Raw genomic sequence first — 24,450 nt, forward strand, 5'->3', positions numbered from 1 at the left:
CAGGGCGCAAAAAGTGCAGGCCCGGAACCCGCGGCCGGCAGGAAGGCGAGGCGGGGCCGCCGGCCCCTGCCGCCGCAACCCGCTCCACCCCCGCCCTCACTGCAAAATGCGCCCGGGGCAGGGCTGCCCGCGGGCGTCCTGCGGCGACTCTGGCTGGCCCAGCTCCCTCTCTCTGGGAGGGCTCCTTGCTCTTTGCTTCCGCGGCCGTCCGCTTCTCGCCTTTAAGTTGCCGGCTGGCGTCGCAACCACGTGAATCTGGGAGTCTTTCCGTCCTTAGCCTCTGCCTCATCAGCGGAGACGTGGCCCGGGGGCTGGGGAGACGGGGGAGACCCTGGTGAAGATCCTGCTGTGCCCTCCCAGCCGGCCAGGCCCCTCCCCGGGAGTCCCCTCGCCCAGGGTCAGCCAGGCGGCCGGCAGCAGGTGCGGTGCGGGTCTTCCCGGACTCAGGGGGTCTGGGGCCAAGACTCCCACCCTGCCAGGTCTCGGGGCCGTGACACATGTTCTTCGTGCCTGGAACCCTTTTCCCACCCTGTCCCCTCCTGGCCAACTTCGGTTTCTAACGCATGACGTGTCTCTTAGCTCTTTGCCCACAACCCCTGCTCCACTGGAGGCGTCCGCGGGACTCCCAGCCCCGACCTGCGCTCTTGAGCGCCGATCACTCTGAATTCTGCCTGGGGGCGGGGGGGTGGTGGATGGGGAGGAGGACATGTGTCCGAACACGGGAGCTCTTCCAGGATCGAGTGTCCGGGGAGAAGCCTCAGCTATGCTTTGCGGGACTACCAGCCTTCCCGGCTGGAGGAGACACGGCAGGGCTGTCACCAGCCCTCCCATCTCGCCCTGGAGAAAAGCCCAGAGAAATGACCCGCACCCGAGTCAAAGTCTGACTGGTGAGCTCCAGCCCAACCTGCTGCTGCCAATGAGCCAAGGATGCTACTTATTCCGGCGGCTTGAGACTTTGCCACCCATCGCTAAAAGCATCTGGACAAATCCGAACCCCTGAGGATTCCCCCCCCCCTTGAAAACCGAGCGTCTAAACTGTTGGTATTTGCTCTGGGGCGCACCTGCATTCACGAGGCTCCGCGCGCACCTGTTGCGGGAGTGCCGGTGTGAGAGAAATGAGCTTCGGGCAAAGCCCTGTTACCGCGCTCCATCGCTGACCCTGTTGGCGAGGCTAACTCGTGAGAAGCGCCGCCAGCCCCCCTCGCAGGCCTGGTGGTTGAGGGAAGACCGCCTCACACCGGGAAGCCCTGGCAGGTGTCCTGAGGGGGCACAAAGTTCTCCAAGCCCGAAGTGGAGCGACTCCTTGAGTGAGGGGAACCCGGGGTTGGAAGGATTTCACGCCGGGTTCTGGAACAACTCAAAGAGCTCATTTCTTCCTAGAAACTGCTCCCACCCCCCAGCCCTGGGGGGGAAGGTGCTGCCCTCCCCCTTCTAGGGTTTCCAAGGAAGGCGGCGACACCCCCAGGCTGACTCTTCTTCGGGGTTGGCTGAGTTGGAGGAGGGCAGTCCTTGGGGGCTGATGCGATATCCTCAGGTCCTCCAGGTTCTTTCTGGCTTTGGGTTCCTACCTCCTGGCTGCAGTGGCCTTGCTGCCTCCTGGTCACAAGAGGGCAGCCATGCTCCAGACATCTGGACTCTGGACGCGGTGGGGGGGCCCCTGCAGTGGGGAGACGGGGGAGGAAAACCTTTCCTGAAACACCCAGTCTGATCCCCTTCTGTTTCAGCTTGTGCCCACCCCCACAAGGGGACCATGGTTCTCTGTCGCTGAGATCAAGGGACTGCCACTTGATCCCCATGAGAAGGAAGAGGAGAAAACCCTGTGTCTCCTCTCCCAGGCCATACCTGCTTGTGCAGTGGACAAAGCCCGAGGCCCAGAACACGCTTAGCATCTCCTATCCTGGTGCCCCTGTTGCACACCCCCTTCTAAGCCACAGGGTTTTGTACCAGTCCGATCGGACACTACAACCAAACCCCCCAAGGTATAGTTGGAAGGGTCCCCACCTGTCATGTTCAGTGACCTCACCCTGCCCGAGCCTGGGCGGACTCGCCTGGGCTTGCTCCGCAGGCGTCTCCACTCCCCTCCCTCGCCCAGCAGGGGGCGTGCTTAGCGGTTACCACTGGGGCTCTCTCCACCTTGGGTGGGGCTCGAACTCAGCAATCCCAAGATCAAGAGTCACTTGCTCCACTGACTCAGCCAGCCAGCCCCCCTTCCAACCCCCCCACGGACTTGTTTTATCATCTTTAAAATGTGGTAGTGACAGTTTCAACCCTGTAGGGTTGTTGGGAGTAGTTAACACCTATCAGTTGTGTACCTTGGTGCCTGGTCCAGGAGCTATTCTCAGGTGGTGCATCAAAGGTGTGGCTACAGCACCCTTCCGGGCACCTGGGCAACCCTCCCACCCCGCCCCCCGGTGAATGACAGAAAGGTGGTGGCTATCCCACTTTTTTTTTTTTTTTTTCAGAGTGAGAGAGAGCACAAGCAGGGGGAGCGGCAGGGAGAGAGAGAACGGGAATCCCCCCCCCTCCTCCCAATGCAGGACTTGACCCCAGGTCCCTGGGATCATGACCTCAGCCAAAGGCAGACACTTAACCGACTGAGCCACCCAGGCGCCCCTTTCCAACTTTTTCTGATCACGACCCACAGTGCCGGATATCGTGAACCCAGACACACCCCCACGTATATCTGAAACCGAGGTACTGTGGCGCGTTCACTGCCACGCCAAATGTTTTCTTGTTTTTCGAATGCCAGTCATGACCTACGAAATTGATTTTCACAACCACGAATGGGCTCTGACCCTCAATTTGAAAAACCGTTCTAGACCCCATGTCCTTCCTTTTTCTGAAGCCATCGCGTATATATTAGCTTCCTATTGCTGCTTTAGCAACTTGCCACAAACAGGGCGGTTGCAAACAACACACAGGTATTCGCTTATGTTTCTGGAGGTCAAAGTCTCTAGCCTCGGTGGGCAGTGTGGCGTTCCTGCCCGACGCTCCAGGGGAGAGCTTGTTTCCTTGTCTTTCTCGGTGGCCAGAGGCCGCCGGCCTTTTTTGGTCCCATGGCCGCATCTGACTCACCTGCCTGTCTCCCTCATAAAGCTCCCTGGGACCGCAGCGGGCCCACCTGGATAATCCAGAATCCTCTTCGTCTTTAACTTAATTACATAGGCAAAGTTCACGGTTCCGGGGTTAGGACATGGACATCTTTGGGGGGACATTACTCTACCTACTGGACCCAGTATTTAAATTATACATGTATAAAGAAATAACCTTATAATTCAGGTAACTTAACTACATGGGACCTGAGTCCACACGGGGTAGCTCACGGCTCGGGCACACTGCAGGCACCGAGGGAAACCCTGGCCCTCTACACCATCGCCTCCGGAGTTGGGGCACACGTGGGAGCTGTAAACCACTCGAGTGATGGCCATTGAGCCAAACTGAAGAGTCGCCGAAGCAATCAATCTGGATTCAGAGGCTGAACTCAGCCTTTCTCAGAATATTCTGGAAAGAACTATTGGATTTTTTTGGGGGGGGGGGGGTTAGCAAGATCCTTTATACACTGCTTCCCACTCTGCTGCACTGTTATTAAGGGTCTCTAGGGCCTATAAAAGGGCCAGTGCCAAGCCTGAAAGTGAATTTCAGCTTTACTGATTAATTGAAATTACTAATCCTGTTTGTTTTTTTAAGATTTTATTTGAGAAAGAGAAGGCAAGAGAGAGAGAGAGAAAGCACAAGCTGCGAGGGGGAGGGACGGGGTGGGGGAGAGAGAGAAGCAGACTCCCTGCTAGGGAGCCCAATTTCACTCAATCCCAGGACCCTGGGATCATGACCTGAGCTGAAGGCAGGCGCTTAACCCACTGAGCCACCCAGGTGCCTCTACTGATCCCGTTTCTACTGCTATTTTACAGCTGACGACATGGAGGCTCAGCCATGTTACCTAGATCGCCCAAGGTCACACAGCTTGGCAGAACTATAACCTGACGTCAAAGCCCAAAGCCTTGAATCAAGGACTTTGGCAGTCACCCAGAGGCCTCCCCCAGATTGGTAGTTATTGTGGCCCCGGGGCCCGGAAGCACCGTGGGTTTCCAGGTGGATGGGTGAGAAATGACCCAAGTTTAAAAAAACAAACAAAAAAAAACTCTGGCTAAGTCCTTGGAGGCAAAGTTGGAAACTTTTCTTTGTTGCCGTTGTTGCTTTCATGGAATACAGTGTTTCTCTAAAAACCTCTGGGCTTCCTGGCCAAACCACGTGACTTAATGAAACAAAAAAGAAATTTTGAGCTAATTCCTGTTTAGGGCCTACTTTCGTCCGTAGGTGAGAACAGCCTCGCAGATGCCCGGGGGCAAACACACATACACAAAGGAGTTCCTGTCATGGGGTCCCGAGAGGAGGCTCCTGCAAACAGGGGAGGCAGGCCCACCAGGCTGCTGAGATGCTCTCCTGGAGGAAAGTAACGCTCCCCGTGAGACACCAGAAGGATAAAATCACTCTTGAGAATACATCATGATGTCCTCTGAGAAGCACCGTTACCGGTGTCCTAAAACCAGGGCTGTCTTCAAATCACAGGGAGGCGGGAGGCAGGGGAGGCTTGGGAGGCAAGTTGATTAAAGTCACAAGATCCCTGTCCCTCTAGCAGTAAGAGCCACAGAGTTTGGACACTCTTACCATTGCCCCCTGTGGGTAATGCTATAACCCTAGGCAACGGGAAAACCGCCTGATGGAAATGATAAACCCAAAGTTAAAGAGTGAGGCCCTCCCTGTACAAGTAGCTAATTTTTAAAAACTTATAAAACCCCTTGTTAGAGGTAAGACGGCAGTGGTGGGCAGGGGTCAGGGCCACTTCCCCATCTGGGAAGAGAGACTGCTACTCTGTCAACTTAACTGAACAGTCTCCTACTTGTACACTTAATCTTTGTCCCTTTCTCTAAATGGCTTGCTCTTGAATTCTTTCTCACGCAAAGGCAAGAACTCTTGGTGGGGGGCCTCAACCGCTCCCCTTCTCCCGGGCCAGGGAGATCAGGAATATGGCTGTGCTCAAGGCTACTCTATATTTATTTCCTTTGCTAATTATTTATATTTGTCCTCTCAAGATTTTCAGCCTCGGAATGTCAAACTTGGATGAGAACAACTTAGTTTGGGCCCAGTAATGTCTAATGGAAACGGTAAGCTAACGTGTTCCTTTCCTCTGTCCCCATCGGCATCCTCCCCTGCAGCACGTCCCCGCAGTGCAGTGGGGGTGGCTGCCCCGTCCGGGCCCGGGGCACAGGGGTGGCCCTCCCTGCTGCCTCGCGCACAACCCGGCGCAGAGGCCATGCTGCGAGGCTAGAAGGCAGCATTCAGTAAAGGCTGTTTTCTCAGAGGTGGTACAGGGTTGGGGGGTTGGGGGCTGGATTTCAGAAACTCAGAATCCAAGAGTTTACCTTAAAACCTATTTTGCTAATAGAAATTTTTTTTGTCCCTATCTTTCTAATAGAAGTAGCATAAGGAAACAAAACAAAAACACATTCAGTACTTTTATTTAACTGTTGAGGCGACAAACGACGTATCTCCCACCCTCTCCTTTAAGTTAGTGTGACAATTTTCCATAATAAACTACTTAAAGAGAAGCTTTGGTCAAGAATGGAATGAAATAGCAAAAACAAAAACAAAATAACCCCATATCACTGCTGCTTTTAAAAAACCAACACTGTCACCAATTATATTCAAACAAAAACACACACACGGTATTTGCGAAAAACGTGTCTTCAGTGTTTCCTTGCGGCTGGCTCTCCTCACCACCATGCACACGGCGGGGCTGTGTCAGCGCATGTGTCAGTCTGTCAGTCTGTCAGTTTGTCATGCTGGATCTGGGAGGCTCACTCAGCTTCACATTATCCGGAGGCCCTGGATGGAAGACTCTAAGGTCTGGAAAGGGCGGGAGAACACAGGGTTACTGAGGACGGTCCGTCTCGGCGTCTTCCCCCAGCCCCCCTGCACCACACGGCTGCCCTCTTCCCCCGACTGGTGTGCAGACCCCGCACCCCTAAATCTGGCCGAGCCCAGCTCTGAGGCCTCCTCTCCCAGGCCTGGGCCCCCTGCTGGCCCTCCACACCCTGCGCTCCCTTGCTGGCTCCGAGCCACAGGATCTGGACGTGCTCCCGCCTGCGCAGGGCCCGCTTCCTCTCGGGGCCTTCGGTGCTTACTGGTGAGGGCGCCGGCGGCCTGTTCTGTGCCTCTCACCACGCCCCAGATGCCCTCGCGGCGGGCACTCCGATGTCTGCACAGGCCACACGGCAGCGGATGCTCAAAGGTGGCCGGACTAGAGGAAACTGGCCCGGGACCTTGTAGCAACACCCGTACACAGGGAAGAGGAAACGAGGTCGCCCAAGGGATCGAGAGTAAAGGGCAGAGAGTAACTGCCCAGGGAGCTCATTTCCCAGAGGCTGCAATGCCCAGGATGGAAAGGGGGGAAGGTGAAAAGGGTGGGGAGTCAGGGAACTTTTAGAGGAATAGAGTGTCTTTCTCCTAAGTATTCCAGAGGCTTTTTTCCGTATTATGTATTTCACCCAAGGGGTGGGGATCAAACATCATGGAAATGCACAGGCAGGAGCAGAATTCTGTAAACATGGACCTGCTTTGGAGGTTAACAACCAGGAGAAGTGAAATTCACAGCGCTGCACGCGGCAGCCCTCCTCTCTCACCCCTGCCACTCCCCTCCGGTTTCTCATCTCACCCACCACCACCCCGTCCCCAAGCTAGAGGGGCAGAGCCCCCCCGCATGTGCTCCTCACCATGCCCTTCCATCTGGCCTCCTAACTCTCTCTCCAGTCCAGAAGTCGGGGCCACACCCCTGCACTGCTGGAGGTCACATCCTCCTCACCTGTTCACAGGACTCAACGGCCTCTGCCCAGAGCCCACGGCTGCCCAGGCCACCGACACCTTGAAGTCCGGTGCTCTCTTCGGCTCTGGACCAGCTCCTAGCTGTCTGCAGGCAAAGCCCAGCCGCCCCTCTCCGACCACGCCATGGCCCGTTTCCCGGTTCCAGCTTGAGCTTCCGCAGGACCCACTGCGGACCCACGCCCAAAGCACTGGTGAAGCCTCACTCACGGCGCATGCTCCGAGCTCGGCTGGTCTGCACCTGCTGCTCTCGCAGCGCGGGAGGCTCGTCCCCACCCTCGCGGGCCCCGAACTCCCAGTGCATCCGGAGATGCAGCTCAAGCCCATCTCCGCCGCGGAGCTGGAGCTCTCTGAGCCCCCCCACCTTCTCAGTGTAGAAACAGGCACTGGCTTCCCTTCTGGAGCTCCAGAGCACACTACCCTGCCACCAGACAAGCCCCCTGAGGGGCTCTTCCACCCTAATATCCTCGGTGCCTAGTACCAGGCCTGGCACCCAACAAGTATTTCATGAACGTTTGTTAGATTGATTAGTGTAAACCAAGAAAATATATCTACGTGGTTTAACAGATTGGGGGCTCAACGCAGGGCCTGCTACAGAAAACACTCGAGTTTTCCTCCATGGACAAAATGGACATCTAGAACGATGTATCCCACCTCACTGGGAAAGTCTGCTTTTCTCCTCACGGCTTTCAGGTTTTAAGTTTCTTTTTTTTTTAAGGAAGCTGGACACCCAGTGTGGGGCCTGAACTCATGACGCCGAGATCAACAGTCGTGTGCTCTGCCGACTCAGCCAGCTAGGCGCCCAGAATCTCAGGTTTTAAAGACATCTACAATCTAATGTTCTCTGTTTCTGATGTGCCCTGGATTTGACATTTTGTCCCAAGAAATGAGAAACATTCTTGTCACAGAAAGAGTTTTAACGCAAACAAGGTTTCTTCTGAAAAGTAGAAAATACCTTGAAATCCCAAATGGTCATGGCTCCATCGATGCCAGTAGTGCAAAATTTGCGACAATCTTGCTTGTCCACTTCATAAATAGACACTTGACTGAAAAAAAGCAAAAAGAGAGACTGTCAGGTATGTGGGGGGAGCAGGCCCCAACCTTCCCGACTAAATGGCATACGGGCATTTTAAGGCAACAAATTTCCCAATTCCTCAGTATTAAGTTGCCCATTGATATTGGCTACAGCAATCTGATACAGAAAATACTGAAATGCATCTCACTACCGGATGTCCAGAAAAGCCAAGACTGAAAAGGCAGGAAGGTGGACTGACTGTTGGGACGTGGAGAGGCAGGACAAGCCAGGTCACGCAGCACGCACACCGTCTGGGAGCAGAGCGTAGGCAGGACCACAGCAATGACGAGAATGGAAACAATTAAAAACAAAAACAGACCCGAGGCGGGGTGAAGCATGACTGAAACCCAGCCGGCTCCAAACAAAATCCCCCAAATCGCCCTCCGAGACAAGCAGGGCCTGAAAGTCAAGCTCTCAGCCCGCATCTGAAATGAACCACTGTAAATGTGAGCAACACGCAGGCACACCACAAGAGTCCAAGCAGGCAGCGCGGAGGAACAGATGAATGCAACAACTTGTCTCAGCCTAAGTATCTGAAAAACTTTCGAGAAAATTCCGTAGCTCAGAGAGTAATTTTCCTTTCTCCTCTGAAATGTCTAGAACATTCCCTCTAGGGAAGGAGATGGCAAAACTATGGCACACGTGGCCTGTTTCTATGCAGCCTGTGACCTAAGAATAGCTTTAATGATTTTAGATGGTCACAAAAAAAAAATTGAGACTATTATTCTGTTACGTGAAAATTATGTGGAAATTCAAATTTCAGTGTCCGTAAGCTTTTACCGAAACACCCACGCGCATTTACATACGTATTGCCAAGGGCTTACACGTCATCACGGGTGTCAGTAGTTGTGACAGAGACTGGCTCAGAGCCAAAAATATTTACTCTCTGGTTCCTTACAGGAAAAGTTTGCTGACCTTTTGCTTAAGGGCAAAGAGAACTTAATAACTGCAAATAAAGGCAAATATGCCAATCTGCAAGCCTTTTTATTTTTAACCAGAAACTCTGGAAGACGGAATGAGAGCTGTTTCCTTCCTGATACGCAGTCTACAGAGAAGCTTCAGAGAAATTCACAATAAATGATTTTGAAAGTCATTCAAGACAAAGAAACTTGGAAGCATGAAAAGACTTCCTATGCCTTCAAGTTATTACTTTCCAGTAGAGCACAGACATTTTGGCCTATTTTAAATCCAGTGGCCCACTCCACTGAACATGACAACCACGACCTGCGTTCAAAAATTCTCTCAAAGGCAAAGTCTAGAGGTTTCCATCCTTGTTCCCGCCATCATCACCACAATGAAAGTCTCTCGACACAAAAGGTCAGTAAAAAAGAGAAAATCTTATGGGACCTAAACTCTGACCACTGTCAGTGAAAATATCAAGAACAGACTACATCTCTCCTCTAGATTTACGAAAATAACAAGCTTCCTGGGGGAAAAAAAAAACAAACAGTTCATAGGCACCTGACGAAAAACTGAAGTCAAGAAACTCCTTGGTTTGGCCATATGATATCAAAGAATTCCATTTAGTTAAATGATCTTCTTATTGGTATATATTACTTGAAATCCACAGTTGAAATGACAGCTGGAATTATTTTTTTTTTCTTTAAGATTTTATTTATTTATTTGACAGAGAGAGATCACAAGTAGGCAGAGAGGCAGGCAGAGAGAGAGAAAGAGGAGGAAGCAGGCTCCCCACTGAGCAGAGAGCCCGATGCGGGACTCAATCCCAGGACCCTGGGATCTGACCTGAGCCGAAGGCAGAGGCTTTAACCCACTGAGCCACCCAGGCGCCCCTGGAATTACCTTTTTAAGCAGCGTATAACTAGCCTTCCCGTCGTATGTTCACTGCCAGGGGACCGTAACACTTAGGAAGGTCTCCTTTTGTTCTCAATCAGGGTTGGAGAAAGCAAGCCCTAGGAGAGGCTCCACCGACAGACACACCAGCTCACTGTCGCCAGGGAGGCTCAGCGCTACTCACAGGCGATGCCAAGTACCAGCCACACCTCAAAGGACAGAATGCCTAGGTGGGGGTGGCTCACTCTGTCCCAAGCTGAGTAAGAGCCCGCAGTTGGGGAGCTACAGAATTCCCTCTGCTCCTGCTCCTGAAGCAACATGTGGGCACACACTTGATCTTAGCCAAAAGGCTGAGAAGCGATAACGTGTGGGCACACAACGCACACAACTTGCCCAGGGACCCAGTCAGGAAACAAGCAGAGGAAGACGGGCATCCTCGGCACCCTCATCACCCTCGTCACCCTCGTCACCAAACACTTCTCCCTGCGGTCAGGGCCCTGGCTACAGGTGGCTTCTGGGGGCCCCAGGCAGTGGGGCGGCACGTACGTGATGCTATTCTGGTGCAGCGTCTCCAAGGCTGTGTTGCGGTCCTCGGTTGTGGCCCTCTTGTCCATGTTGCGGAAGCGTTCCATGGCAGACATGTTGCGCTGAATGCTCTGTTTTGGAATGTCTAGTTTGGAGACGAAGGTCAAGCAGCCACGGTCATCGTAGTTAAAGAGCATTGGGCAGCAGTCATGGCCCTGAAACGAGGTCTCAGTCAGGAGCCGGGGCGAACGCTGCCCACCCACCGACCCCTGGGCAGAACGTGCACACCAGGGGCATCTCTCACTCTGCAAGGCTGGCTAATCTAAAAGGCTGTTCTGGTTCACGCCAGTGCGCAGTCACAGAGCACGCACTGCTCCTGTTCTGGAGAACTAAACAGTGTACTACAAGGGAGAATGGAAAATTACTTACCGCAGCTACAACGCTATTCTCTGAGACAAATGACACACTCAGGAGGGGCAGGAACTCTGTTTTCAGAGTTGAGACCCTGAACACAAGAACAATTGTTAAACTGAGATGGGAACAGACAGCGCAGCTTCTTTATAGACACAGCAGATGAAAAGGACCCATTTTCACAGTGGCTTGTGCGGTACAAATGAACACTTATGCCTACAAGGAGCCCCATGACCTGGACTTTGGGGAATCCCAAGCATGACATGGCCCTGGGGTCACTGTAGAAACAGAGGCCTTTGGCCCTCTCTGGCCCACGCCCCACTTGCTTCTGAGGCCCCCCACTCATGACAAACTAGTCCCCAGTGGGTCCTCCTCCTTTCCCGGCTCTGCCTTTGCTCCCCACACCCTTTCCGAACATGCTGTTTCTTGCTTGTCCACCAAAATCCACCCTGGTCTCTGACACTCAGCTCATCTGATCATCTCCAGGAAGCTTTCCTGGACCTCTTCAGCCTGAAGTGGCTTCTCCTCTGACCACCTAGCAATGTCTGGGCACACGGTCACTCGTGACTGAATGCCTTGTCCCTCCTCTCCTTGCCCGTGCTCACTGTGGGCTCCCAGAGGGTGGGCACACACATCGAGGAGAGTCTCTTCCCTTCTCTGCCAGGCTCTGGGGGAGGAACGGGGCCACCAATGAATATGCATCTTGGCTTGCCAGGAGCTCCCACACAAAAGGGCTGGGGGACGTGTGTGTGTACCCGTATACTTAGGAAGTTATCTGGCAGCACCTGGCCAAGAGGTGACACACACACGGCAGGCAAACATGGTGGCTGATGAATTAGGATCACAGAACTTCATGTAGAAGATGATGCATTTTGAAAACTATGTCTCAGGGGAGCCCACCCCCACCCACCCATACCCCAATACCACTGGAATTTAATTAAAGGCCTAACACCTCATTTTAAGGCCTTACTATATAGTACCCTTGGCTCCTACTACATGAAATATTTATGTTTGAGAAGGGGAAGCATAGAGGATGTGATCTGACTTGCAGGACCAGAAAAGCCAAATCATAAATCACTATGAGGGCAGACGGAGGCTGTAATAAGCATATGCTACGAGCTTATTGTGCATTATAATAAATTATATCCAAATTAAATAACCATGACATCAAAACTGAATGACAGAAAACAAATTACTGTACAAAATATACAGCATAATCCCATTTGTGTTCAAAATGAAAAGATATGTTAAGTGCCTATATGTGTACAGAAATCTGGAAGATTACACCATTTATTATGATGTTAAAAAAAAGTAAATAAAATAAACCCAACTCAATCCAGTTAGCAGGAAAATATCATCTCTGACATGTCACTTTGTTGTCACTGTGAGGCAGAGGGAGGCAGAGACACCTGATGTGACCAGTTCTCAGCACACAGGTTGACCAATTAGGAAACCTTTTAAGGTGCATAACCTTTAGCTGCCAATGGAAAAGGATTCACCAGGAGAGAACAAAGATTCCTATTAAAGGGAAAGAATTTCAATCATCGTCTCTCTTCCTCCAGCCTCTGATGAGCAGATATAAATTCTGACGTGTTAAAAAAAAAAAAAAAATTCTGACGTGTGACAAGATGCCTTGTGCTCTTTGAATGCTGTCCGGGTGCCTCCCTCACAAATGAGTCATTGCAATTCGAGTTCTTCTGGCATACTCCAGAGGAACTGGTATCAGGGTTTTAAGTATTACTGAATGGAATTCCAAATTAATGGAGTCACTGCTCACTGACTACACACAGTAAGAACTTTATCTCCTACTCGACTGCTGGATGACAGGGACCTGTTGTGAGGGAGTCACACTAACAGACCAAATTGACAATCTGAAGGAATTCTCATTAGCAGCAAACCAGGAGCGTCCCTCAAAGAAACCACTGCACCACCTCCATGAAGAAGTGTTTCTGGAAGTGAGCTCTCTCTCTCTTTTTTTTAAAAAAGATTTATTTATTTATTTTACAGACAGAGATCACAAGTAGGCAGAGAGGCAGGCAGAGAGAGAGGAAGAAGCAGATTCCCTGCCGAGCAGAGAGCCCGATGCGGAGCTCGATCCCAGGACCCTGGAATCATGACCTGAGCCGAAGGCAGAGGCTTTAACCCACTGAGCCACCCAGGCACCCGTGAGCTCTAACTCTTTAAAAAATTTCCCCAAATGGACAATCTGAATGTGTGTCAGTGACTTTAAAGGCGGCCCTGCAGTTCTGGGCCACATTTTTAAGCTCACATCCTGCGCTTACCCCCAGGGAAGGACAGCCTTAGCCCAGCTGGTGAGAGACCCCAAACCATTCCCTAACCCCAAGCGAAAGGCAAATACTCACTGCACGCTTTTTGAGGCGTCAGCAACGGATACGGTGCTGTCGTGGCTGACCCAGGCCAGGCGGCTCCCGCTGGCAGAGAAGCTGACCCCATGCACCCAGCCACCGGTGCCACTGCCCCCAAACTCTGACATCAGCTGACCAAAAGGCATCTTGCTGCCCCAGGGCGTACTGGCGGGCTTTTCATCCACTTCTTTAATGTAGGCAGAAAACACTCTACAGTTTAGGGGCAGGAAAGAAGGAAAAAGTCAATGAAAATTTATGTATACAGAGACAGGCCACGGGCAGCTGCTGTAAGGTGTCTCAGAATGCAGAGACTGAGCCTTGAAAAGCAAAACATGACAAATTCACATCCACAAATCTCTTAAGACTTGGTTCTTTTTTTTTTTTTTAAGGGTTTTATTTATTTACTTGACACAGACAGAAAGTGATCACAAGTAGGCAAAGAGGCAGGCAGAGAGAGAGGGGGAAGCAGACTTCCCACCAAGCAGAGAACCTGATGCGGGGCTTGATCCCAGGACCCTGAGACCATGACCTGAGCTGAAGGCAGAGGCTTAACCCACTGAGCCACCCAGACGCTCCATTAAGACTTGGTTCTAAGGGCTGCCTGCTGGCCCATCTGAGTCTGGCCAAATGCACTCAATCGGAGGGTACACGAGGAGACCTACATTGCTCTAGGGGTGCAGTTCTAGAAGTTCTAAAAGAAGGACAAAAGTCCTCTCCCTGAGCACATGTTCTGGGGGAGGAGCTAGCTGTCCTGCCCCTCCCTTGCATGCGGCTGACCTTGCTAAGTGAGCGCAGCATTCTTTCCTGTCTCCTTCACTATCATTTTCAACACAGTATTCCAGGAAGCCCACATGCCAAACAGTGAAGAAACCATGTGCCACACTGCAATAAACCGATGGCATTAACCCATTTAAACAAAGGGACATCCAAAGAGGAAGCCAAGGGAAGCCAGTGAGAGTGGGCAGGCTCTCGCTCAGGCCGTCATGCTGTCAGGGCTCACTGTCCAGTCTTTGTGACAGGTCTGGGGTGAAGGAGGATCTCCTTTACGGCCGGCTGTCAGCAGTCTCTCCCTCTTGAATTCCAAAGAGCTGTGTATGAGGAGGTTTGGATGCAGAATCCGGAAAAGGGAGGGAGAAAGAGCGGCTGGGAATGCACCACTAATTCTACTTCCTGGAGCTTCTCTCAAGAACCTCTGGACCTAAGGACTCCCTAAAATGATCTGAGATATTTGCCCTGAAATGACAATGACAGCAGCAGCTCTGGAGAGGGGAGGGGCACAGTGAGTTATCTGTTAGAGGACATGACCTTGGAATCTCTGGGCTTCACTTTTTTGCATTTGAACACAGTTGACACACAGTATTACCTGAGTTTCGGGTGTACAGCATAGTGATTCAATTTCTCTACACCTTACGCCACACTCGCTGCAAGTATAGCTACCATCTGTCACTGTACGAGGTTCTGGCCATGTCCCTATGTTCCATGTCATCCTTGTGACTTACTCTGTCACTGGAAGCCTGTACCTCCCACTCCTCTTCACTCATTTTGCCCATCCCCTTAACCCTCCGTCTCTCTGGCACCCATCAGTCTGTCCTCTGTGTTTATGAGTCTCAGAACCCTGGGCCTTAAGTCAGCATGACAACAGCCACTGCTCTCCTCAGAGGCTGGCACAGAACGGGCGGTTCTCATTCGTGAACTTGAGAGCGTGAATTGAATAGGACACAGGACCACAGGTCAAAGTGAAGTTCATTTCTGTAAATCAGTACTATCAAAAGAATTAGCAACCTATTTTCATAACCAGATTTTGTAGACACAGTCTAATAATTCAAGCAGTACGGATCATTCAGTTCCATTCTTCAAGGGAATCAGAATGACTCTGGGTAACATATCAGACAATAAAACTCCTGAATTCTCCTAAAGAATGTCTATGCCATTACACTGGTTCTTTTTTTTTTTTTTTTTTTAAGATTTAAAAAAATTTTTATTTATTTGACAGACAGAGATCACAAGTAGGCAGAAAGGCAGGCAGAGAGAGAGGGGGAAGCAGGCTCCTCACGGAGCAGAGAGCCCGATGTGTGGCTCGATCCCAGGACCCTGAGATCATGACCTGAGCCAAAGGCAGAAGCTCAAACTGCTGAGGCACCCAGGAGCCCTACACTGGTTCTTAAGCAGAAGAACCAATGTTTTTCCAAAGAGTGCCTTGACGCTGCTATCCCCACATGCAAATTCCCACACACATCTTTAAAAAAAAAAAAAAAAAAAAAGCCAAAAAACCCCACAAACCCTTGGATATTCTTGGATATAAATCACTAGCCAGGTTTTCTGGAAATTCTCCAAATAGCCTACTAAAGAAAGATGCAACCCATTTCCCAACCCACCATACTGTCAATGTGAAGTAACATTTATATGCTTTTCTTTTGGCTAAGGGAAAAAAAGCCTTCTTGATAAAGAATAACTGTAAAAAGCAATTACACTGTATGATCCTTAAAGCTCTTAGCAAAGCGCCTGTGTTTCTTCCAGTCTCATGCTAACAACAAATAAGCCTGAACCGAAAAGGAAGAACATAGTAATAGCTCAGCAGAGCACTTTCAGCTGTCTTGTTCATCTCAGCTTCAGCCTGGAATTTGATGAGTCTCTGCCTGGGTTATGAAATGAGAAATAACACCGTAGTCCAAGGGCCACTACACCTCTGCTCCAAACACAATGTTCCGCCTACGGAAAACCTCCCCAGCCCCACCTGTGCGCCCCACTCCTCCTGCACCTCCAAGTCCACTCCCCACGTCCCGAGACTTCTGTGTTCGCTTTCCTAGATCACAAGCTCCTTCCATCTCTGAGTCCCTCATGGGGCTTAGCACAGTACCTTGCAAAGAAGAGGAACCTGAAAAATATCTGGAAGACGAACAAGGAACGGATCAATTCTACCAGTTCTTGTTGGTTCCCACCTGCATTTGAAATCGCAGGATCCTGCGGCCAGCAAGACGTTGTTGGGATGCCAATCCAAGCTGAGGACCGTGGAGCGAATGGGCTTTTTAATGTGCTTGCTTACCCACCTACAAAGGGAGAAAATCCATTTCAGTTTATTCACACATGGAGCAATAGTTCCCACAGGGCCTCACAAAGGTGTTGTCAGGTGATACCCATGTGGAGACCAGGTCCTCTGCCAAGGAGAGGAACAGAGAGAGGAAGAAGAGCCATGAATAGTCCTTTCTGTTCTTTCAGGCCTCGACGTTCTCTTATCACAGTAGTCAGTTCTGAGCCTTCTGGCAACGAGGGGATCCCCATGAGTAACTATATTTACGGATAAACTCTGGATACTGCCCACAGAGTTTCAGATCACACCTGACTTTAATCTTTAAAATAAAATCTGGGGTTTGAAATTACTTAAATTTTTATTACAAATACTCAGTGACCTGTTATTTCATTTTGGGATAAGTTTGGCTGGCAAAATAGCTCAATTTCCTTTCTATGTCTCTGTGAAGCAGCAAATTAGTATTAGTATTTATGTTTTTTTGTTTTTTGTTTTTTTGTTTTTTTTTTCCAGAAAAATCACAACCAAGAAAATCACAATCTCCTGTTAGAGGTTCTAACTAATTCTCTAACTCCACTCGAAAAGTTTATTTATGTCTGAGATCAGTCATTATTCTGGCTTCGCTAATTCAATTTCTGCCCCTAAACTGCTGCTTAAAAACCAATCACGCTGTGCTGTTTAAGAGCCGAGAGGCTTTGGGGCGCCTGGGTGGCTCAGTGGATTAAAGCCTCTGCCTTCGGCTCAGGTCATGATCCTAGGGTCCTGGGATCGAGCCCCGCATCAGGTTCTCTTCTCAGTGGGGAGCCTGCTTCCTCCTCTCTCTCTCTGCCTTCCTCTCTGCCTACATGTGATCTCTGTCTGTCAAATAAATAAATAAAATCTTAAAAAAAAAAAAAAAGAGCTGAGAAACTTATTATCAAGCTGAACGCCCACCTTTGAATGCCAAATTACTCTTCCACAGAATCTTTCTCTTAGGAACCTATCTAAAAAATTTCCTTCTGAAAAACAGACAGTATTCTGACTTGCTTATAATGCGGTTATTTTAGAGGCTTTTAGAGATTGTTTTATTCACATCACTCCAGTGAAATGTTGTTCTACAGCTGAGAAACTCCCCTGAACACACAGCTTGTTCAAGTGACAATACCTTGTACTACAGAACAGCCCAATCCATCTATATTCGAGACTATTTTTCAATGAAAAAAAATATGAGCAAACTCTGAGGTTGAACGTTACCTAGGAAGGAAAGTTTTTATCTATCCATTACAGTGAGTCCAGCCCTAAAATGATTTTTGGCAGGCAGTGCTTCGTTAGGCTTATTTTTACACACACTTGAAAGAAAAACACAGTTCTTAAATTCATAATTTAGTCTTACTGCAAATTCACAGACTTTCTTTCCAAAGAATCAAAATTTGTGAAATTTCACTAAATCTCACAAAACATAATCTAATCCGTTCCTTTCACTGTCTCAGCAGAAAGCAAACAGTAACACTGACACAAAGAGTAATGTGTGCTCTGCTATTTTTAGTCCGAATACAAACATTGCCAGATCCGCACTGAATGACGATTCCACGATGCGGGCTATTTTCCATCCTTTGTGAACGAGTGCCTCACAGAGCCGAGTCGTTTTCTTATCAAAATAAGCGAGAAGGATTAGGTAAAATGAGTCACTTCGCCATAAAATCAGTCTCTGTATTTTGAGTGGCTCGGCTACAATTAATTTATCTAGAAAGTACAACAGGCAGACTGTAGTTCCAAGATTCTGGTCAATTTTTACTCCAACGGTTTAATGAATAAAATATTACACTAAGACAGAGATTTGGTTAGCCAACAAATTTTAAAGAAACACAATGTTATCTGCAGGAATCTTAGATATTTTAAGTAGACAGAGACAGTGAGGAAAAAAAAATTATCCCTCAGGTCATTCATGGGAATCTCTCAAGTTTACGATTCACCTGTAGGAGTAAGAAGACAATTTGGACATCGAATGAGAGGAGTGGGAGCATTCTATTGAACCTGCCAGTTAGGAGATCAGGACACAGGACCACAGGTCTGTATCGACATGAGAAATGTGAGATTTGACTCAACGTGCACACAGGAAGGAAAACTGCTCAGAGGGAACAGAGAGCTTCAGAGGGGGAAAAAAAAAATCCCCAGATGAGGAAACATTGAAGTTACAGTCAAGCCTTCACCCAGTGCTTCAAGAAGTCACCAGGAACGCAGTGGTCCAAATGTATAATTCCACAGAGAGAAATAAAAAATACTCAGATATTGCTCACCAGTCATTTTCAGACTCAAAGTAACAAACAGAAATGAGTCGTGCTCCACTTCCCACAGCAAATTTGTTCTCTAGCGGGGACCACTTGACAAAAGTCGCTGCACGATTAATTCTCAGGATCACCAGGGTTGGCTTCCAGACACCATCTTTCTGACTCCAGACGTAGGCATTGCGGTCTGCCCCACAAGTGACGATGCGGTCACTCTTGGGAGCCCAGTCGATACCTGCAAGTGAGATGTGGTGTCATCTGCTTTGCCTGGCCACTGACCAGAGACGTGGAACAGCCAGGTGGGTGCCACCATGGCAGGGCTAGATGTGGGCTTGGTATCTTCCTCCCCAACCCCATCCTTCCCCCTATCTATGGTCCTGATCTTCACCTCACACACAAACGCAAGGTTTCTCTGCAAAGTCCTGGAACTCAGGACCCTCCTTGAGGCCAGGCAGAACAGAGCTGTTTTATGATCGTGGAGGTTACAAAACTAAACGGGGGCATTCTACTACCTATTCACAGGTTTCTTTCCTTCTTTTTTTTAAAAGATTTTATTTATGTATTTGACAGAGAGAGAGAGGGCACAAGTAGGCAGAGAGGCAGGCACAGAGAGAGGGGGAAGCAGGCTCCCTGCTGAGAAGAGAGCCGATTGTGGGGCTCCATCCCAGAACCCTGAGATCATGACCTGAGCCGAAGGCAGAAACTTAACCCACTGAGCCGCCCAGGCGCTCCATTCGCAGGTTTCTAAAGTTATCTGGTATAAAGACCTTTTTCTTTTATCTCAATTAGATTTGGGGGGGATTAACAGTACCATTATGCATTCATTAACAGACCTCCCTCCATGATATTAACTGAAAATCTGTCACGTAACATCTAAATAAAACATCAGGGTAATTGAAAATAATCTTCAGTAAATGGAGGCAAAAATATGAATTGTGACTCATTATATATTCTACTGAAGGTCACACTGTCCTTTAAACTAACCTAAATACCTCTGCTATATGCTACAGGTTCTACAAAGAGTCCTTGAGTATCTCTGCATCTAAACTAGGAAGATATCTAAGTATGTATGGGTTCTTCTTCTTTTTTTAAAAAAGATTTTATTTTTATTTATTTGACAGAGAAAGACATAGTGAAGAGAGGGAACACAAGCGGGGGTGGTGGTGGGAGAAGGAGAAGCAGGCTTCCCGCTGAGCAGGGAGCCTGATGAGGGACTCGATGCCAGGACCCCAGGATCATGACTTGAGCTAAAGGCAGACACTTAAGAACTGAGCTACCCAGGTGCCCCTATATGGGTTATTTTCCATATTTGACCAGACTTTTACTTATCTGATGGCTCTGTGAAGGATCCCAAAGTCAAGATCAGTTTGTTATATATCAAGAGTAAAATCTGCTGTAGCTCCGTCATTTTATAGTGATACGATGAGACATTTCCTATAAATATAACTCCACACTGAACATATGGAAATGTTATTAACAAATACTTTTTTTTAAAGTAGGCTCCACGCCCAGCATGGAGCCCAATGTGGGGCTTGAACTCAAACCCTGATGTCAAGACCTGAGCTGAGATCAAGAGTCGGACACTTAAGTGACTGAGCCACCCAAGTGTCCCAACTAATAAATTCTTATTACAGATATCTTCCTAAAAATGAATCATTATCATTATCAACATATGGAAAAAGATGAATATAAATCAAAGTTCCCCCTGGTCATAATTCATGGTGACTTCAGTTGTACAAAGAGTTCATTCATTCTTTCACCTACAGGAATAGTCTGCTCAATTATTTATACCAGTGAGGGGAAAAGATATGGGGGAGTGTATTCTGAGTGATGTGTACTTTGACTGCAAGTCCATTCATTATAGGATACTTTTGCAATCCTCTTTATTAGATTTTAGGTTTTATTTTTAACTACAAAAGCAAAACCCACAAAAAACAAACGCCACAAAGGGACATGCAGGAAGTAAATAAAGCCCTGCCCCCATTCTTACGTCCATACACATTTCTCCCCCAAAATGATACTGATATTATGGCAAACATTTTCTTCTCCTTTTTATAAATTAGTACTGGTTATGCATTACTTTAGAACATTGATCTCGTCATAATAATTTCCCAAAACACCCCACTGTTGAATGTTTCATCAGTCTCCGATCATTCATTAAAATAGACAACACTGGAATAAACAATCAGGAACTTACCTTTTTGTTCTGGTTAAAATGATCTCTATGATAAATTCCCCAAAGTGTGATGCAAAATATGGTTATTTTTATGAATGTCTTGTTTTCTTGACTACAAGCTTCTTGACAATAAGAAGCAAGTCTTTGAAACTACTGTGGTATGCAAACCCTAGGGAAGTCCCCTCCCTATAGGTGTGGACAAGACCTGCGACTTGCTTCTCACCAGTGGGATGCTTGAAAGGTGATTAGATGTACATGATTAGTGGACAAGATTATATTACATAAATCTTAACAGCTGCTAGGAAATTCTACTCCCAACAACCTGAAGGAGCTTGGAAGTGGATCCTTCCCTGGTCAAGCCCCTGATGAGAACTCATCCCTGGCTGACACCTTGATTACAACTTTCAAGACCCTAATCAAAGGTCCTAAATAAGTCATGCCTGGACACCTGACCCACAAAAACTGAGATAATAAATGTGCTTTGGTTAAGCTGCTAAGTTTGCAGTATTTGTTACACGTGTCCCCTAACACCCAGAATATTGCCTTATAATGAGAAAGCTCGGTGATTTTGTGATGATTTGGCAATCTAAAATTTCACCCTATTCCATATGCTCACCATTCGCATTAAACACTTAATGTTTTATAAGAATTCCTGAGGTGCTTAAGCGTGAGGCACTTTTAAAAGTCAACAGATCCATACTCTAAAAAAACAGAAGGGACCGTCTTCTGCTTTATCATTCTAGTCTACTCCTGTATCTACGTCTTTCATTTGAGCATGGAAGCTATAAAAACAGTCACAGCTTCAAAGTATTTTTTATACATATTTTTAAAGATTTTATTTATTTACTTGACAGACAGAGATCACAAGTAGACAGAGAGGCAGGCAGAGAGAGAGGGAGAAGCAGGCTCCCTGCTGAACAGAGAGCCCAATGCGAGGCTCGATCCCGGGACCCTGAGATCATGACCTGAGCTGAAGGCAGAGAAGAAGCTTAACCCACTGAGCCACCCAGGCGCCCCAAAAAATATTTTTAAATTTTAATTCCATCAGAAGGCTTTAAAGGCAAAGGAAGAGAACCAAGCATCTATTCTGTTTTTTTTTTCCATACTAACTACACCTTCAGGTAGCCAAACAGTAGATGAAGGGAAGTGTCTCTTATAAATGTAACCAGCTAAGAGAGAAGAAATGACATATTTAGAATACCACCACACTGTGGCCACTACTAAATGAATGGATATGGTCACCGATCATTGACAGCTGCTAACCTCATTGAACAGTGATTCGACATCATGCGCCTCCTTGACAAAAGAACTTCCTAACTCTGTAATTTCAACCAGCAATTTAGAGGAAATAGGAGGACAGAAAAATATGTAAAACATCATGGGCCTGCAATCAGTAAAATCCAAGTTCTAGAAAATACTACAGGACAAACAACCTAATTTCTCAGTATTCTTTACAAATAAATTACAAGGTTAAAGAGAAGAAAGGGGACCTATAGACAAAAGGCTTAAGAGATAAATCAACTCATCACAACCATGTGTGCACCTTATTAAGGTCCCAATTAGGGGCGCCTGGGTGGCCTAGTTGTTCAATGTCTTCCTTTAGCTCGGGTCATGATCCCAAGGTCCTGGGATTGAGCCCTGCGTTGGGTTCCCTGCTCTGTGGGAGGCCTGCTTCTCCCTCTCTCATTCCCCCCTGCTTGTATTCTCTCTCTGTCAAATAAATAAATAAAATCTTAAAGAAAAATAAGGTCCCCATTAAAACTATCATATCAATTATTATTGAAGAATCCTTCTCTTCACAAATTGAAATACAAAATGAAATACAAAACTGAAATACAAAATCATACAGTGCACGGGATGTACTTCCAAACTGTACGAGGAGGAGGAGTGTGGGTTGAGAACAAGGTTGTCTTTGAGGTGGGAAATGCTGCATCTGGGTGATGATGGGGATACGGGGGCTCACTACATTATTCTGCCTTTTTAATGTCATCTGTTTAAAACTGGCCATAGTAAAATGTTTTTTAAAGAGTGATCACTTTTAGCACAAAAAAAGAAACTCAAAGAAACAAACACCGGACTCTCTGATATCTCTTTGATGTTAACCATACTCTTTTTCTCTGTAGTACTGACTGGTCTTTTCTTCTAGAAAACTTCAGAAGATTTTCTTTTTTTCTGTAGTTACTATCTTTCTGAGAAATATGTTTGATCCTTGGTCTCTTGCCAGAGAGTTATATTTAGAATTTTCCAACAACAGTTTTTCAGATCTAAAAAAAAAATGTCATTTGAACATTTGGATGAAAACAGGCCCAAGTTCAAAGGACTCCAAAAGGGAAGCAGAAGAGAAAAAGAACATAACTAAGTATTTCACTTTTCTGGCTATGTCTTTGGTCTTTCACCTTAGCCCTTTCTCACTTAGAAGTATTTCCTAATGCTAAAATGCCAAATTAAACTATGAATGTTCTTATTTTTAGGACACAAGGCCACTGGCAAAGGAATGTAAAGAAAATGGGCCAAACCTAATAGAAATAAGGTTAAGGGAAAGCAACAGCAAAAAAATAGAAATTATAAATTCTGTCTTTCGTGCTAGCTCGGTAATAGAGTCAGTTGGCTCCCAGTTTGCTCAAGAGCATCACATACAAGTCACGGGCCCAAACAAGAAGGGGTGCTCATGAGTTTTTGCTGGGGAATACAATGGAAAGGGTGCAGAAGGTCAAAACATGCTGTTTTTCTCTGGCTGGGGGGACAGATATCTTTAAGCTAATCAGGACATTGGAGGACTAGAGGCAGAATTCCAGGGTCACCATTAAAAAAAAAAAAAAAATTTGTGGGGCACCTGGGTGGCTCAGTGGGTTAAAGCCTCTGCCTTCAGCTCAGGTCATGATCCCAGGGTCCTGGGATCGAGCCCCGAATCACGCTCTCTGCCCAGCAGGAAACCTGCTTCCTCCACTCTCTCTCTCCGCCTGACTCTCTGCCTACTTGTGATCTCTGTCTGTCAAATAAATAAATAAAATCTTTTCTTTTTTTTTTTTTTTTTAAGATTTTATTTGGCAGAGAGAGATCACAAGTAGGCAGAGAAGCAAGCAGAGAGAGAAAGAGGAGGAAGCAGGCTCCCTGCCAAGCAGAGAGCCTGATGCGGGACTCAATCCCAGGGCCCCGAGATCATGACCTGAGCTGAAGGCAGAGGCTTAACCCACTGAGCCACCCAGGCGACCTCATAAATAAAATCTTAAGAAAAAAAAAAAAAAAAGAATTCTTTCTGAATACAGCAGTAAGTGAATATGTTCTTCTAAAAAGAGCCAGATTATCACTTCACAAAAAAGCAATTCATTCTGTTAAAATTTGGTACCAGGATTTGGTTCACTGAATTCTGAAAACCATTAGGAAAATTCTCCATTTTTAATTTTTCTTTTTTTTAAGATTTTATTTATTTATTTGACGGAGAGATCACAAGTAGGCAGAGAGGCAGGCAGAGAGAGAGAGGGGGGAAAGTGGGCTCTCCACTGAGCAGAGAGCCCGATGTGGGGCTTGATCCCAGGACCCTGGGACCACGATCCGAGCCGAAGGCAGAGGCCTCAACCCAGTGAGCCACCCAGGCGCCTCCTCCATTTTTATCTTACTCCTCCTCCACCCTTATTTGACACCGGCTTGATAAAATTCAGCCTGCTCTGCTCGCCAGCTTTATCCAACTATATGTTGATAGTTCTTGTCAAAGATGAAAGCTAAGCTACACTCAGGAAAGTGCCTCAGAGTCATGCTTTAAGATCCTGTCTTCTACAAATCAATAGGAAAAGTATAAAAACTCAATGGAAAAATGGTCAGGAGTAATGAACAGAAAAGTCTAAGAAAGAAACCCAGAATGGCTAATAAACATCAGAAAATATGCTCAACCTTTTTATTAATCAGGAAAATGCAATTTCTAGAGACACAACCCCTCAGTC

The 24,450-nt window shown here is 47.6% G+C and overlaps 1 protein-coding gene across 1 annotated transcript in view; it reads right to left on the reverse strand.

The window, feature by feature from the left end:
- Positions 1 to 5,500: 5,500 nt before the first annotated feature.
- The window catches only part of ARPC1A (actin related protein 2/3 complex subunit 1A), a 31,778-nt gene continuing 12,828 nt past the window's right edge, over positions 5,501 to 24,450 (reverse strand). Inside the window, exons 4-10 of the mRNA XM_047712803.1 lie at positions 18,349 to 18,571; positions 15,987 to 16,094; positions 13,045 to 13,257; positions 10,700 to 10,775; positions 10,292 to 10,485; positions 7,832 to 7,922; positions 5,501 to 5,904 (exon numbers count right to left, since the gene is read on the reverse strand). Coding sequence (XP_047568759.1) covers positions 5,866 to 5,904; positions 7,832 to 7,922; positions 10,292 to 10,485; positions 10,700 to 10,775; positions 13,045 to 13,257; positions 15,987 to 16,094; positions 18,349 to 18,571 — 944 coding nt within the window. The 3' untranslated portion in view covers positions 5,501 to 5,865. The remainder of the gene's footprint in view (positions 5,905 to 7,831; positions 7,923 to 10,291; positions 10,486 to 10,699; positions 10,776 to 13,044; positions 13,258 to 15,986; positions 16,095 to 18,348; positions 18,572 to 24,450) is intronic.

Source organism: Lutra lutra, chromosome 18 (genome assembly GCF_902655055.1).
Source record: "Lutra lutra chromosome 18, mLutLut1.2, whole genome shotgun sequence".
NCBI classification, from domain to species: domain Eukaryota; kingdom Metazoa; phylum Chordata; class Mammalia; order Carnivora; family Mustelidae; genus Lutra; species Lutra lutra.